At 53.8% G+C, this 16,580-nt stretch overlaps 1 protein-coding gene across 1 annotated transcript in view; it reads right to left on the bottom strand.

The window, feature by feature from the left end:
• Positions 1–1,260: 1,260 nt before the first annotated feature.
• Positions 1,261–16,580, bottom strand: part of SERINC2 (serine incorporator 2) — a 29,088-nt gene continuing 13,768 nt past the window's right edge. The window contains exons 2-10 of the mRNA XM_034754154.1: positions 16,069–16,230; positions 14,207–14,394; positions 13,073–13,152; positions 7,876–8,013; positions 7,257–7,426; positions 5,574–5,664; positions 4,413–4,548; positions 3,745–3,957; positions 1,261–1,959 (exon numbers count right to left, since the gene is read on the bottom strand). Coding sequence (XP_034610045.1) covers positions 1,821–1,959; positions 3,745–3,957; positions 4,413–4,548; positions 5,574–5,664; positions 7,257–7,426; positions 7,876–8,013; positions 13,073–13,152; positions 14,207–14,394; positions 16,069–16,230 — 1,317 coding nt within the window. The 3' untranslated portion in view covers positions 1,261–1,820. The remainder of the gene's footprint in view (positions 1,960–3,744; positions 3,958–4,412; positions 4,549–5,573; positions 5,665–7,256; positions 7,427–7,875; positions 8,014–13,072; positions 13,153–14,206; positions 14,395–16,068; positions 16,231–16,580) is intronic.

Below are 16,580 nucleotides of genomic sequence, written 5' to 3'. Positions count from 1 at the left end.
AACCAGCAGGTAATTGGCTTTTCCGGGGTGTGGGCGTCTTCCCTCTCTCTGCTCACCACCCTCCTGTCAAACAATAGTGAAAGGTCTCAGTGCTAAAGAGGAGACATTTCTAAACTCTTTCCCACCCAGTTCTACTACTGAGCTATCAAAAGGCCCACAGCACCTCTCCTGCCTCCTGAGAACTCACCTGCTGCACAAAGCATTCCAACCACACTGACCTCACCTACATTTGCCTGCATAACACAGCCGGCTGCTACCTGTGCTCATTGTGACCTTAGTGTCAGTTTTTCTGTGGGGACTTTGTTTGGACATTCTGCCTACTCTAGAGCTCCCTGGGCACTGACAGTACCGTGGACATCCCGCGCTGCCGGACAAAGGGATTTGCCAAAAAAAAAAAAAAAAAAGTCTTTTTTTGGTAGCACAACCTCCCTTTTTTAAAAACAAAACAAACAAGCAACGACGTTTCACAGCCAAAAGGAAAACCTGTCCTCACCGGCCACAGGAACCAGGATTTAGGCCCCAATCCTACGAACAGCCAGAGAGGGCAGACCCTGGCACCTTCATGGATTCCCATTGGAGCACCACATAGGGTGTAGGCTGCTCCTACATGGATCCAGTTACAGGGTCGGTGCCAGGGGCTGAAGAGGCAGGCAAGGCTCTTTCAGTCACAGCCCAACCATTTTCATTTCTGCTCCTGGTTCTGTTGAAGCGTCTCATCCTAGACCACTAATGAGGAGAGATTTGGATGGATTTCAGCATGTCATTTCACCCCCCTTTGTCCTTGTATAACCTGTGCAGGGCAAACTACATATGGGGTAACGTGAGCAGCAGAGAGCACCCTGTGGCAAGGAGGTTTCAGAATGACACCTATATTGCAAATACCATTCTTGTTCTCCAAGGCAATCGCTTGTGAGCGTCACAGAATTCCCCGCGGCGGCCTCTGGCCAGCGCCCATTGCTGTCAGTTTGGAGTCGGGGCTTCAGGGAAGAACAATTTGGAGGGAGGGGCTACAGAGTGCATTGACTGCTCATGGGAGGGGCCTGTGTGGAGACTGGACGGTGTGAGTCAAGTGTAATTTGTGAAAGGTTTCCATTCTGTTTCCGAGGCTGCAATTGGCTGTAACTGTTCCTCAGCCACATGCCTGGAGACTTGTAACCGTGAGACGGTTTGATCTATTGAAAGCTGGTTTATGAAGTTAGAATATTCCCTGGGGCCGATCACGGATTACACAGGGGTGGCTGATACTCAACCAATGCCAACTGATACTGAATTCTGGCTATTTATTTAAATCTTTGTAGGTCCATAGATAGGTACATGCTAAAATGGGCTGTGTAAGAGTTATACAAAATGCCCCCTGGGTAACACGAGTCAAAGAATGCATTGTACAAGCATCCGCTTAAAAACAAACCTTCTCAAAGGTGATTCAACTGCCTCCTTGCAAAAGAGCAGCCCGGAGGCCATGCTGAAACACCAGACAAACTTGGAGATCTACAATAGTAAAACAAACCCCAAAACAACCCATAAACCCAGCAACATTTCCTCCGACACTTCCGACTTCACCCACAAGCTACAGACTTTCCCTGCTTGGCACTTTTTCCCTTTTAAAACAATAAACAAAGAAAGGCACAATTCTGAGGAACTGGTCTCGGTGCAGAAACAGGAATCCAGGGTCCATCCTAGGACTTTCCCCACCATGAGCACCAAACCCAGCTCTAGGGACAGGGACAGGGACAGGGATCGGTCTTTGGCAACAGGGCTCCTTGGCTTGGAGAGTCCGAGCTGTCCAGCAGGTTTGGACCATGGTTGTCTGCATGTCCTTTTCAGCTGAACTCCCGGCCAGGGAGTAGGATGGGGGCCACTAAGGTCCAGAGATAGAGGAGGAGACCAGCCCAGCTGGACGAGATCTTCACCCAGACTGCAGTCCACGGACTCGTCATCGTCTGGGAACCTTCATCAGGCCTGAAACACCAAACATAAGCCCCCCGCAGTCAGGTGAAATCGGGGCACTGCAACGTACCGGGTAGTCTAGTTCCAACTGGTATTTCCTGCCCATTCCCCTGCCCGTGCCCAGCTCTGTAGCTGGGAGAGAAGTAAAGAACTGAAGCCCTGTACCCAAGTGGATAAGTTGACTGTAGGGGTCACTCATGCGTGGGGCAAGGAGCCTGGGGGATTCCCTTAACTGGGGCTGCACCCGTTTAAATTCACACCTTTAGTTAAACCGGTGCTTCCCTGGTCACTCCACAGCAGCCCGCGTTACTGCCAGTTGAAACCGCCTGCCCCCACTTGCCCTTGCTGCCCCGTGGACAGCGAGAGCCGGACCGGGGCCCAGCTGGGGAGCGAACGGGGGTTCATTCTGACGCGTGCATTGGCAAGACAGACTGTCAGCGAAGGGCTGCCGGAGCAGGGACCCGAGAAGTGCCTGAGCGACTGTATCTTTACCAATAGCGAAGGAAAGAGAGGGGGGGAGGGTCAGGACGGGGGCAGCGACAGACACGTCTCGGGGTCCCAGTTAGAGTCTCCAACAGCCAGATCATCCTGACTTACCCTGGAGCCTGCAGAGCCCCCCCTCCCCCCCAGGACTCTCACCAGAGGTCAGGCTCCATTGCAAGCTCCCCGCTCGCGTGCCTGGCAGAGTTCAGCTGAGGACACCTCCAAGGGGACCCAGCCTGCACGGCTGCCGCAGCTGCTCTGCACTGGTTACCAAGGCAACCCTGCTCTCGTGGCAGCGCAGTGTGTGGGGGGGGGGAAGGGGGGAGCCTGCCGTGGCCGCATGCCCCCAGCGAGCCAGCCCAGAAACTCCACGTTCAGAGCAGAGCCACAGAGTCGCTTGGGAGGCTGCACACAGCTAGGGCTTGCTGATTGGCTGGGAAAGCTGTCAGTCACACCAGGCCAAGAACACCTAATATTCATCTGCCTCTCGCCGGAGCGGCAGGGACGGGATGGGGAAAGGCATGGAGCCTTGGGCCGTATTACCAGCTCGGTAGCCAGCCAGGGGGAAACTCTCCCGGGGCAGAGGACCAGTGCAAGGCCTATGCACCACTCAAGTCCTGCTGGAGCCTCCCAGGGCTCTGCCTGGCATGAATTTCGCCTTCAGAGATCTCTTGCTATGGTTGTTTTGGGAGTGTTTGTCCCTGTGCCTCTCAGTATCTGCGCTGTGGGCTCAGCGGCACGTTTACAACACAGATTGCGTCTGGGGGAGCCTTCCCTTGCCCTTGAAATCAAAGGTGACTCAGTGACATCATCGCTGTTTGACTGATGGGGAAACCGAGGCACGGCGCAATGAAGCATTTTTCTTGCAACGCAGATCCAGGAATAGACCCCAGGTTCCCTGATTTCCAGCCCAGCGCCTCACCCACCAACCCATCAATCCCAGAACACGAGGAGATTGAAGTGCTTCAAGGATAACCCCGTTGCCTCAATGCAGGCCTAGCCTTTCCTGTAAGCAGTAATCAGGGGTCTGATGCTTCCTTAGCCCTGTCTGAGCAGGAGGGAGAACAGCAGTCAAACCATGGGCTGGGGACACAGAGACTCCACAGACTGCTCCCTCCACCCCAAATCACGGTGGAAACGCCTCCGCACAGCCAGTCACTGCTGAGGCACTACGCTGGGCTGCCAGGAAAGCCTGATCCCATGAAGGCGTTGCCCCCTTCTCTGCCCTGCAGCCCCCAACCAGAAGCACTGGCTCTTGGCACTCGCAGCGGGACCCCAGTGCAGACTCAGAGGGCGACGGTGGGGAGCTCCTACCTGTACCAGTTTGTGAGCGTCATCATGATGTAGAGGGAGGCCAGGAAGAGGCAGATGTGGAAGAAGGTGTAGTTGTAGGCCACGCCGTCCTGCTCGTTGTCATAGGCCCGCCGCGCCCCATCTTCCACGCCCGGGTCCCCGCCACTCAGCATGGCCGGGCTTTCCTCAGTCAGCATCATCTTGTTCACTTGGCTGTGGTCTGAGGAGCGGACGCTGAGAGCAGAGACATCAGGGAGAAGTTAAGTCCACTGCAGAGAGGCTCAGAAGCTCTATACTCCTGCCGGCTTTGGATGATGTCTGCGGGGGAGTTCCCCTCCCCTCCTCGCTCACCCCTCTGGCTCACTCACAATGAACGGGGTCGTTAGCCAAATGCCACAGCAGGCCAGGCTCTGCCCTCAGTTACATCTCGCTCAGGGGACGTCTCTGTCTAGCCCGGGCTGCACGATGCTCAGGAGAAAGCCCTGTGTGGGGGGCGCTGCCCTGGAGCTCCCAGGCCGGCACTGCTAGAACGCCTCACGCCAACTTCCGGAGACCCCCTGCTCTGGCTGCTCCGCGGCAGGGAACAGGACGAGAAGGAGCCAGGGGGGTTCCCCGCCCGGCGCAGAGACTCGGGAAGACACACTCCCCGTCGGCCATGGCAGGAGAGCCGCCGCAGCCTCAGCCCTCACCTGATGAAGAGTGTGCACAGGAGGAAGATGACCAATCCCACAATGCTCGGGGCATCCCACCACTGAGTCACCTGCCCGTCAGCCACGACGCCAGCGGTGCTGTTCCTCACCAGGAGCGTGGGGTTACAATACTTGTCTGAAAAGGAATTCAAAAGCCAGCGTAAGCAGCAAGACCCTTTCCACCCACTCGGGCCTGCAGGGGACTGCGGCTCTGGCAGGTGGCCCTGGAGACCGGAGAAAAGGCACAGCGCAGTAACTCCCTGCTCCTCCTCCCACCATCCCAGCAAACCCGGCCCTGGCAGGAGAGGGGGTCGGGGCAATGCACTGACCAGCTCGGGGACCCCTGCAGCGGTTGCTAGCAAAGTTCGAGGTGAGAGCCAATTGCAAAGGTATTCGGTGTGCACTGCTCCCCGCTTATTTGACAGAGACCTGTGTCCCTTCCCCCACTCTCCCCCCCCAGGTCTGCTTTGCAATACAGACCTGAAGGTAAATGCCCGACAATACTGAACGACCCCGACCTCTGAAGCTGAGACCCCCTTCACGCGCTGGAATGCGGGCAACGATCCTCATGTAACTGACAATTTCCACCCACTTAAAGGCACACACACGAGCCCTGGACTGGCGCACATCCCACACCCACTGGGCTGGGGTGGATCTGGGCATGCATCACACTACCCAGCCAGTGGAGCCTCTCGCTACAACTCACCCGCTGCAGGGCTGGAAAGGGTCGGCCCTGAGCAGCAGCTACAGCTCCTGGGACTCGCCTGCTTCGGTTCTAGTTTGTAACCGGCAACAATCGCCAGCGAGGGGAGCTGGGTGCATGAGGGGCAATGAAGCCAACTGGACGCCAGACAGTAAAAGGTCACGTAGTCATTGGGAGAGGGGAGTGAGCAGGGAGAGGCCCTGGTCAGAGGGGTTAGGAGACAGACACCCCCTGCATTAGCCTTCCTGGATGGGCGCGTGCCATCCCAGGCCGCTCCAAGGCCACCTGCAGCCTCTGCTGGCCAGTCATCCGCTCCTTCGCACCCTACCTCGCCCTGCTCGTCAGAGAAGCCGGGTTGCCGAGCTCCACGGGCAGGTCTCCCCAGAGGCTGAGGCAGGGTTCGCGTGATTCACCCCCGAGACACCGGCCGAACGCCCTCGAGCGCCAGCGGCACTTACTTGGTACGTTGGCCAGGGCCGACCAGGTGATGAACAGGGTGTAGAGGGTGATGATGGAGGCCTGCAGCAGGCCGGAGTGAGGCTGAGCATCCTGCAAAGGCAATGAGCAGGTCACTCAAAGTCGGCACCGTCCCCAGCACAACCAACCACCCGGCTCAGCCCAGCAGGCAGCATCGCCACCAGCCCTGGCAAAGCACCAGGCCCTGCCAGCCCAGCCCAGGGCAATGCCAGCAAGAGGCACCTTCCTCGCAGGACTGCTGCTGAGTGTGCCCCGGCACAGCTAGGGCTAGCCTGACCCTGCCCAACAGACCCCGAGCGACCGGACTAGCCCCCTGTCCCAGACAAGCCACCGATTTCAAGCCCAGCAAGACTGAACGGAAAGCACCAGATGCTTCAGAGGGAGGTGAAGGAACCCTGCAGAAGCAGTTCTGGGATAACCTGCCCAAAGGAAGTTTCTTCCTGACCCCAAACAGTCCGTGGTTGGCCTATGTCCTGAAGCAGAAGGCTTTATACCCCTACGTAGTGTAACTGTCGCTACGCTCATCATTCATAGACATGGCTAACCCCGTTCTGAATCCTGCTAGGCGCTTGGCCTCGGTGAGGTCTTGTGGCAGCAAATTCCACAGGTTCATTTTGTGCCGGGTTATTGGAAGCATCGGACAATCCTGCGAGACATCCCCGCCCAATCCTGATGACACGGCAAGCCAGGGGTCCTCAGTGCTGAGCGCCAGGTGACCTCCGCTCCTGGGCGGCTGGCCCAGTGTTGCCTACCAATGCCAGCTTATGGTACAGCCTCAGAGCATCACCAGATGTCCCGATTTTATAGGGACAGACCCAATTTTTGGGTCTTTTTCTTATATAGGCTCCTATTACGCCCCACCCCCATCCCGATTTTCACACTTGCTGTCTGGTCACCCTAGAGCATCTCCACCCTTCCCCATCTCACCAAGCCGGCTGCCAGGAGGAGCAGCAGAAGTTCCCTTCTCCTCTTCCCCTTCTCCTGGCAGCCGCAAGGAACGAGCGGATCCCCCAGCAGGGCCCCAGTCGCTCTGCACTCCCCATATCAGGCAGCACAGAGCGTGACAGACACAGGCAGAGTGCAGGGAGCCCAGCACACGCTGAGACGCTCTATATGGCCACACACAGCTTTTGAGCCATGATCTGAGCAGCCTTGCTGCAGACCATTGCTTGAATATTAACTCTGCTTCCAAGAGTCCATCACTTCGGCCAAGCCAGCAGAGACGGGTGCTGGCCCCCCTGGGGGGAGGGGGGTAATCGGAGAAGCTGGCTCCACCGCCCACCACGAATGCAGGCTGCAGAGCGTGCTGACTAGCTCCGATTGCAGACAGTGGCTGGCTGGCTCGGCAGGACTGAGGGGCTCTGTTATCCGAAATGGGGTTCTCCCCCAAGAGCTAAGTCAGGGGAGGTGTTATCTGAAAGCAGGCCAGAGCTGGGGCCGTCTCCATGTCAGACGAGGGGCTTTTGTTTCACAGAGGCTGGCCTGTACCGACTTCGGCATCAGTAACTCATCGCCATTACGAACTGGGCCTGCCGTTGCGCCAAACCCATGCGTGCAGCTCAGCCGCTGTTCCCTGCTCAGCCACCAGATGGCGTGCGAGCTGCAGGGGGCGGAGCAGCCTGTGCAGCCCCAGGCTTCCAACAGCCGCCCGGTTCCCCCCTCACCTGGATCTTGGGCAGGACGGACACGATAGAGGCGATGACGCAGAAGATCAGGTTGAGGCTGATCAGCACCTTGTTCTCCGTGCAGCCGTCGGGCTTGGTGTAGTAGACGTACAGCAGCACCACGGCCGCGAGGGAGACCGCGTAGAAGATGAAGGTGAAAATGAAGAGGGCTGGGGAGGAGAGAGGATGGAACTGGGTGCAGCGCTCGCTGGGGGCCTGCACAGGGGGGCAGAACCTGGCTGGGCTCAGAGTTCAACGTCACGCGCCCTGCACGGGTTTCACGCGCCCTGCACGGGTTTCACGCCCTGTAAAGTTTTGACCTGCTATTGGTTACCCAAGATCCCTAGAACTCACAGGAAGGGGTTAGTCTGTTTTTGTAGCTTGTGTGTGGTCATTTTCCCGGTCTTTCTGCACAGTCCCACAGCTGTAGGGAAGAGAAACGCTACCGGCAGGGAAACGTGATCCTTAAGCCACCACAACGGGCAGGAGCAGGGTCTCACCCAACTTTTAGGCTGATTGGATTTTAACGCTAAAGGGGCCCCATCAACTTATCTGTCCCGTTTCACGAAGAGACAGGAATCTCCGTGGGTGGATGGATCCGAATAGGCTCCGTACAGACCTGCATACCAGCCCTTGGCGTTGCCTTCGTTCGCATTACGAAGCCAGATCTGACTCCAGGAGTGGGCAAAGTCAATCAGGAGGACGAGCTGGATGAGGATGAAGAGGAAGGCCCCCACCACGCCGAAGTAGAACCACACTGGAGTGGGGAGAAAGAGAGAAAGGAGTTAATGCTGGGAATTTTTATAAGTTCTTGATAATACCAATGAGTCCCTTGGGGATGGAGCCAATAGAAGAGACTTCTTCCTAGCTTCTCTGCCCAAGCACTGTGCTTGCTGAGGAGACACCAGCTCATGCGTGTCAGTGATGCAAGTCCACAGTGCATCCTACCGAGATGATCTCTGCACTGAGAGCAGCTCCAAGGAGAGCCTATGGACAGCTGTCCGTCCTCTGGGATACAAGGGAAGGTTCCCATTGCAGAAGGGAGTGCTTAAGACTTCATCGTCAGGCTTTAGGCCAGCTTCTCTTCTCCCTCAGCCCCCACCCCGCATGCTGGGTCCTTGGCTAAACTACAGAAGAGGTGTGCTCTTAACGGGGGTTTAAAACGGCAGGGAAGACACTGCAACTTGGCTTGTAGCACAGGTTAAAGCCTACGTGGGAGCCAGAGCTGAACTCATGCTGCTATCCTGAGTTAAAAACAGAGTTTCCAGGTCATCACTGCCATTTTAACCAGACTTAGCTAACCTGAGTGAAGGACACAGCTTCGCCTGGGTGGAGATAAGCCCATATCCGCTTTTACCCCATTACCAGGCAATTACACATCTAACGAGGCTAGCTTGGCCCTCCCCAGATATCTGTGGGTTATCCTAGGGCTCAGCTTAGAGCATTAGTTATTATTTGTATTGCACTGGAGCCTATGAGCTCCGGTCACAGAGCAGGGCCCCGCTGTGCTAGGCGCTGTACAAACAGAAAAGAAAGACGGTCCCTGCCCCAAGAACAAACATTCAGGGAGTGTTGGGGCAAGGCGATTAACGCCTGTAAAGACCTGGATTAATCAGCAAAACCAGATAAGCCCTAAGACCTGGGCCCAGCAAAGAGGTGTGGCAGGGTCGGGGAGGATGGGACCAACCTGGGGAGCTGCAGGACTGGGCAATGCCTCACACTGCTGTTCTGGGGTTTGAAGAACTAGCTTGAATTTGTGAACCTGTTGACCTGTAATCTGAACTCACCCGCCAAGGGAGAGTCAAACCACCGGTGTCTCTGGCTAGAGAGCAGCTCGCGCTCCCTCTCCATGCTGGTCAGCTGGATTTTTACCACTCACTACCGGAAGAGCCTCCATCCAATGCTCCGGATGCCACCTTTGGCAGGCTCTTCAATGAGCACCCAGCAATACAGACCGGTCTGCCAGTCCGAGATCAAACAGCCCAGCGACAGAGTCACTGTAACAATCAATTACCCTCGTCTGAGACCGCACTAGAGACAGCCACCCCTGCCCCTGCACCAGAAAACCAGGCTGGGACCCCAAGGATCCCGCACCAGGCCGCATTATTCCAGTTAATGGAGCTCTCGCCCTCCCTGGTTGCTTTCACAGCCAAGCACAAGCACGCTAACCGCCCGGATGAACCAGATCGGGAAACACATGAACCCTTCTGTCCTGGAGAGTCATTTTCTTCTGTCGTTCTGCTGCCAGCGTGCCCATGTGATCGGACACAGAGCACTGACCCTATTACCTCCCAGTCTGCTCCCAAAGGCGGAGGCTGTGCCAGGGGCTAGTTAGATTTTTTTCCCCAAATGGGAATTTTGCTTTGGCAGAGAAATGGGAGATAATTTCCTGTGGCGGGACTAATGGACGTTCTGTTCCCGCCCCGGCTAATGGAGGGGTTTGTTTTTATATTTCTATCACACTCACGTACGTCATCACTTGCTGATTCACAACGCGAACAACTCCAGCTAATATAACGGGCAAACAAATTCACGTTTACTGGAAGAGTGAAAACCATCCATCTTCCTTGAAAGCAATCGCTGTAGCACAGCTGCGTTGGGGGAGGGTCACTACGGACTCTGGGTGCGTTCTCCACACACCTCCTTGCTCAGTCGGCTCCGAAGCGATCGCACCCATTGTGGAGGGGGCACGTGCAATCCCACGGGGACACGGAAAGCTCCCCCGGTGCCTCCCCACCCCCATCACATCCCTCTCGCAGCACTCGGACTATTCCCATCCGTGGCCACTACCTAGGAAACTGGGCCACACTGACGATGGGTCAATAGATGTTACAGCATGTTGCAGACAGGAGTGAGGGTGTATTACAAAGGGTTATAAGCACAGCAGTAGAAGCTGTTGTAAATGGTTACAAGCAACTTCGTGACGCCTGGACCATCTGCAATGGATTCAAACATAGATGAACGCTTCATCCACAGAAGCGTAATATGAAGCATGAACAGAAAGGGTGCATGACAAGCCCAGGGCCAGAGGACAGCGCCGTAACAGACACAGCAGCAGCGGGACATGGGGAGGTTTAGGAAGTATACTCAGGACACAGCCGGTCCCCACTCCCACCTTGAAGGGCTTTCTCCATGCTTCCAAGCCCAGCACTGAGAACTGCTGCACCAGACTGATGAGCCGGTATTGTTAACAAGCTCTGGAGCCATAAAAGCCCTGCTCTCTCCGGAGAGAGGGATGCTGGGAAATTTACTCTGACCACAGAAGGCAGCTGCGCTCTAGGTAACAACTTCAGGAGCAAATAACCGTGTCCGCAAAACAGGAATCCTTGGGCGGAGTGCAATGGGGCCGGCCCAGGAACATGCAGCCATAAGGCAGCTGCAAAGGGACGCACTTTATCAACCAGCTTACAGTTGCTGTGCATCTTGCAAGACACCATGTTGTTCCACCTGTTAACTCTTCTGGCTTGTCTACGCAGGGAAACTGAGCAGAAGAGCTATTCCAGAATCAGACTGTCCACCCAGGCAGCGATAGTAGAATATCTCTAGTACTGCAAATTCACACCCTACCTTATTCTGGATTAACTCCCCTGTGTAGACCAGCCCTTACACAAACAAGAACCAGTTGCTGAGACACAGAATACAGCCAGGCTGGATTACAGCAGCATCAGTACTGGGTTTGCTTCATAAGTTATTTCTTGCTGTTGGTCAACTAAGCTATCTTAAAACCCGCCTCAGCCACAAGGAGAGAGCCATCTCCCTTCTGTGTCCTATCCTGGCTCAGCAGGGTGCACGCCCACCAGCAGCGACTTTCCTATCCATGCCAGGCCGGGCGCATGAGCAGTTAATAAGGCATTAATACCATGCTTCTGTAGCTAGTAAGCACCACTGCCCTCAGCTGGGGGAAGTGAGCATTGCTCAAAAGTTTGTCAACTTGGTAAGGACACTCCCCGTGTTCCTACGTTTGTGACTCTCGCTCTTTCGTGCCAATGAGCATGACAACGCTCTGACCAGCTGGTCAGCAAACAGCAGCTCCATTTCAGCTCCGCTTGTGTTACTTTTGGAGCCGATGGCTAATAGAGCTGTCCCCTGTGCAGTACGTGGAGCTGAGATGCCATTTGCATGCATGAGTTACTGCTTCACTACAGCTCAGAGATGAAGGCTTTGTCTGCACACAATCCTGCGCTGGTACAGATCCATGTATTGTTCCAGTTTAAAGTTACACCTGTTCCTAATCAAATTAAACTAAATGAAATAAGCCTGGTTTAAACCAAAATAAGAATGTGGCACCAGTATAATTAAATCGGTTTAAACCCACACCTTTAAGCTGGAGAAGTTCCATGTATCGACAAGCCAAGAGAGGAAGTGAAGAATATGATGGTGATTGGCCAGTTAAATTATCTGCCTTGCTTCTAGTCCAACAGGCAATGGGCATTTTCCCTTCCCTGCATCAGAGGGCACTAAGCAGCAGACCCCTCAAGTGCTGTAGTACTTCTTAACAGTCAAAAATCAGGGGGGAAAAAGATTTTAAATGTTCTGCCAGAAATCAGACCTTCCAAAGCACACGGTGTGTCTGTGAGGGGGTGTTCTGTAGCTATTTTTATGGCGGCATTTCTCAAATGTGGCCACCAAAGCTTTTCTTGTGGCCACAGGTTCTTGGGCTATGATTGGGGTGGGTGGGAGGGGACACACAGCGGCCCCCCTCCCCCAACTCCCTGGTGCTCCTGGATGCACTACTTTAGTGTTGATTGCTGGAGCCGCCAGCAGGGGTTGGGCTCTGTCCCGCTCTGCAGATACCTGGGGCACAACGCTGGAGGACCGGACAGCCGGTGAGTTCCCCATTTGCCATGGGGTGGTGGGGCTCAGGCTTTGGGCTTCAGCCCTGGGTGGTGGGGCAGCAGGCTCCGGTCGTGGGGTTTGGGCTTCAGCCCTGAGTGGTGGGGCAGCAGGCTCTGGTCATGGGGCTTTGGGCTCCAGCCCTGAGTGGTGGGGCAGCAGGCTCCGGTCATGGGGCTTTGGGCTTCAGCCCTGAGTGGTGGGGCAGCAGGCTCTGGTCGTGGGGATTCGGGCTCCAGCCCTGGAGCTGCATGGCGGCAGGCCCCAGGCTCCAGCCACGCAGCTTCAGGCTCTGTCCCCCAGCTGCCTCCCCTGGCTACCCACTCCCCCACCCCTATCGCCCCTGGCCCCCGCTGCCTCCCCTGACCCCCATCCAGGGCCTACTTTGTCCCCAGGCTTGCTGGGGCTGAGTAAGTCGACTGCGAAAAGTGATACTTGTGTGTTTGTTAATATCACTTTTCACAACTGACGTACTAGCTAGCAATAAAAAAATTACAATCATTTGGACGTGTATATGTGCCTGTTTGTTTTGTTTTTCATAAAGCTAATTAAGTATCTCAGGGAAAAGTGTGAGAGTGGCCGCACTCTGAGGCCACCAAATAATTTGTCCGAAGAACCCCTGTATCTATGGTGTGGTTACCTGGGGGCCTCACATCCAATTCAAAACAACAGTTGAGATGACTGGCTCTTTTATGTCCTACAATGGGCACCCCGGGGCACTCACCCCCACCCAGGTGTAAGGCCTGCGTGAACCAGCATTGCACCAAGGCCCTGAGCTACCCAAAGCTGGGCTCCAGCAGACCACCAAGGGAAGTGGGCTTGAGAGGCCAGGGACCTCGCCGAGAATGTCCCGATATTGCTCAAGACTCCAAGGACCAACAGCAGGAGCAGTCTGTAAGCACTGACTTATATTAAGGCACAGCCGAGGTTGCATGTACCCTGCGGATAGGCATGGATGGGTTTATACATGTACGGGTCTTTACCTGACGTGAACAATCCACTGGGAATATAGAAAGCGCCCACTGTGATTCCAATCAAAATCAGGAATTTGAAGAACCAAAACCTGGATGGGAAGACAAGAGATAAGCAAAGCCACCTGAGACCGAGGAAGGGAAGCAAACTGGTGAGCCCCATCTGGGCCGAGTCCTACGCCCACTGACGCTCTTTAATGCTACTTGGCGTTGAACCAGAGAACAGGAGTGCAGTTGACTCATGCTATTTATAGTGCACAGAATCTATGGCAGGTGTTGGCTTCCTGCCCTGTTTCCAGTCAAAAATAAGTCACACTTCTCGCTGGTCAGGAAAACAGTTACCTTTAAAAACACAAAAAATCTGCTTTTGTAGATAGGCTGCTCTGTGATTGGCTTGGAAAACAGAATGTTTACATGCAGCAGCCAATCAGAATACAGCTATTAAATAATGCTAGACAGAAGAACTGTTCCTTTCTTGCACCAGCATTCACCAGGGGAAATAATTAAAGCTCCAGTCAGCATTTTATGGAACAGAGCAGTCATAGATCAGTGACGCCTGCTTTCAAATGAGCAAAAACTGCAGTATTTATCTAGCAGCGGGAGGCTATTACCCTGCAGTAACGTCTGCTTCGACTGTGAGAGTTGCAGGGAGTTCAGGGCCAAAATTTAAAGTGTTTTGTTTATTTTGAGAGAAAATGTTACATACCTACCATTACGAGATTTACCTTTGCACCAGTTCCCCTGCAGGGTCTGCAAACTAAACAATGCAATTGGGCTAGAGCATGAGAAACAGAAAGCAAAACCGGGGCGCTGCCTAGTTATTGGACTCAATATCCTTCCCTACAAAGAGAGTGAATCCTAATTGCCTTCATTGCAGGAAATCCTTGGTGAGGTTCTGTGGTCTGCATTAGACAGGAGGTCAGACCAGATGATCTCTTTCTGGCCTTAAAAACTGACCAGCAGATTCCCACCAGGGAGATGAAAAAGCATCCGCAATATAAAGCAGACAAGATTTTTTCGAATTACTTCATTGCGAACAATCAGTGGCTCCGTTCGTAACATGCCAAGGACATTTTAAAATAATTGTGACTTAAGTGAAGTGCTTCCTGTTAACATCAGCGAGGCGAGAAGTCACAGTAGCCTCACCCATTCTGAATTGCTGCTCTTGGGTCCTTACTGCTCCTCACACAGATCATGATCAAGGCGAAGAGGAAGAAGAAAGCAGCCGTTGCAAAGCACATGCGGTACACAGATTTATGACCCAGGAAGGACTTGCAGTTGACACGACCTTGGATGCCTAGACTTGAACTGCCTCCTTCACAAAAGCCAGGAAGCTGGTACAAGGAGAGACGGGGAGAAAACGGTTCTGTGAGCACCTCAGAACATCCTCTCAGAGCAGTGCCTAGAGACTCCACCAAGATCAGGACCACTGTGCTAGGCACTGAATTTATACAGAGGTCTTGTCTACACATGAAAATTAACCCAGAATAAAGTAAGGTGTGAATCTGAAGTGGATTAATGATTCCAGAACAACTGCATGTATGGATGCTCTTATTCCAGAGTGAGTGCCTCCAAATTAGCTTAACCAACTTCCAAAAAATAAGTGCATTCAGCTTATTTGGAATAAGGCATTCTAATTCTGGAACTGAATTAATCAGGAACAGCTATTCTGGAATAACTCCCCATGTGGACAAACCCAAAATAAGAGTCAATCCATCCCTTGAGCTAATAGGCAAAACAAAGGGATGGGAGGGGAAGTGACTTGGGCAAGGTTTCATAGCAGGCCAACAGCAGAAACAGGAATAAAAGGGGGGAGGGATAGCTCAGTGGTTTGAGCACTGGTCTGCTAAACCCAAGGTTGTGAGTTCAATCCTTGAGGGGGACATTTAGGGATTTAGTTGGGGATTGGTCCTGCTTTGAGCAGGGGGTTGGACTAGATGAGGTCCCTTCCAACCTGATATTCTATGAACTCTTTTCTCCCATATCCCAGTCCAGTACCCTAGGCACTCCACCATGCTAGGTAATTGCTTTTCCTTTTTAACTGGGATTATCAGGGGAAATAGGTCCCAATCTTGCAAGCAGCTCTGTGCTGGCAAACCCTTTACGGGCTCTGTGCAGAGGCAGAGTTATTTGCAGGGCCAGGGCCTTTAATTTTCTACAAGTTTAGGCAAAGGGGGCTGGAAGCCAGAATCTGACTGGCTTCACAATGTCCCTTTGTAGGGACAAAGTTCTCACCAGAAACTTAACTGTTCCTCTTTGGGGAAAACACTCAGTCAACGTGCTGCTGGTGAGGGTGCAGCCCGGCAGCCCTAGAGGGTGCAGCCCACAAGACAGGGACAGTTCTGGCAGTGGGGGTATCATCTCCCACCAATGAGCCTCAGCCTTAATATGGAGTGACCACTTCTAGCGGTGGGGGGAGGGTGAGTTAAGATGTACATTTTTAACAGCAAGGGTGAATCTTCCCAGGGCATCTGAAGACTTGCTGTGGTCCTGAAATACACCCCCTCATTTAACCACAAGCGATTGGCCTCCGCGCAGGAATTACAGGGTGACATTCTAAGAGCTGCATAACACAGGGCAAATTAACTGAACATAATTTAGACAATCTATTAATTCAGTCTTCATGACCCATTGGTTACTCAGCCAGTTACAATGCCAGGACGGAACTGAGGCAGCATGGCCCAATGGACAGCGAGTTGTGAGAACTGGGTGATAGGTCACGTTGTCTCACCGTGCCTCAGTTTCCCCATTTGAAAGAAGAGTTAATAACACCCTGTCTTTATAAAGCACATTAGGATCTATGGGCGGTGGGAAGGGAACACTGAGTGCTAAGTATTAACATCATTTTTCCTTTCTTCAGTGTCAGAGGGCTTCAATATTTAAATCCTCTTTCCCCCTTACGTTTTCTGACACCAGCCCCCCCAACCTCAGTTCACTCCTGGCTTCTGCCTTTGCTCAGAGGTCCCATGTCAGTGGGGTGGGGCAGGATGTTGGGAAATGCTGCTTACCTTGTATAGCTGTTCTTCCACCCCGGGTATGATCATGATAATGGAGACCAGCGTGCCCAGGAACAGGAAGAAGGTGAAGATGAGGCGGGAGATGGTGGAGTTCCTTGTGGAGGGGCAGCAGCCACACAAGAGGCAGGGAGCTGAGCCGCACAGACATGACACCTGGCAATGGAAGAGTCAGACTGAGCAAACAGCGCAGAACAGGAGATAGTACCCGGTGCCGTGGCCGATGCGCTTCCTGCCACGGGAATAGAACCTAGACTCCCCTGTCCCTGCCCCCAGGAAGAAACGGCACCTGGTTGCCTAAAAGAAGAGGGCTTCCCTCTGTCGCCCCAAACCTAACCGCGAGGGGCCATTATACAAAGGGGAAGGTACAGGCTAGGCAGGTATGACAAGGTTTGGCTGATGGGCAGAGCCCAGGCTGAGAGATTCTAAGGCCAGTCTGACCTGCATCACAGCGGCCTGAGGACTGCTCTGAGTTCAGTCCTGGATGAACGGAGCAGATCTTTTAC

The sequence above is a fragment of the Trachemys scripta genome, chromosome 20, assembly GCF_013100865.1.
Source record: "Trachemys scripta elegans isolate TJP31775 chromosome 20, CAS_Tse_1.0, whole genome shotgun sequence".
NCBI lineage: Eukaryota > Metazoa > Chordata > Testudines > Emydidae > Trachemys > Trachemys scripta.
Note: the sequence above shows the minus strand (reverse complement) of the source record. Positions and strands in the feature narration are given on the sequence as shown.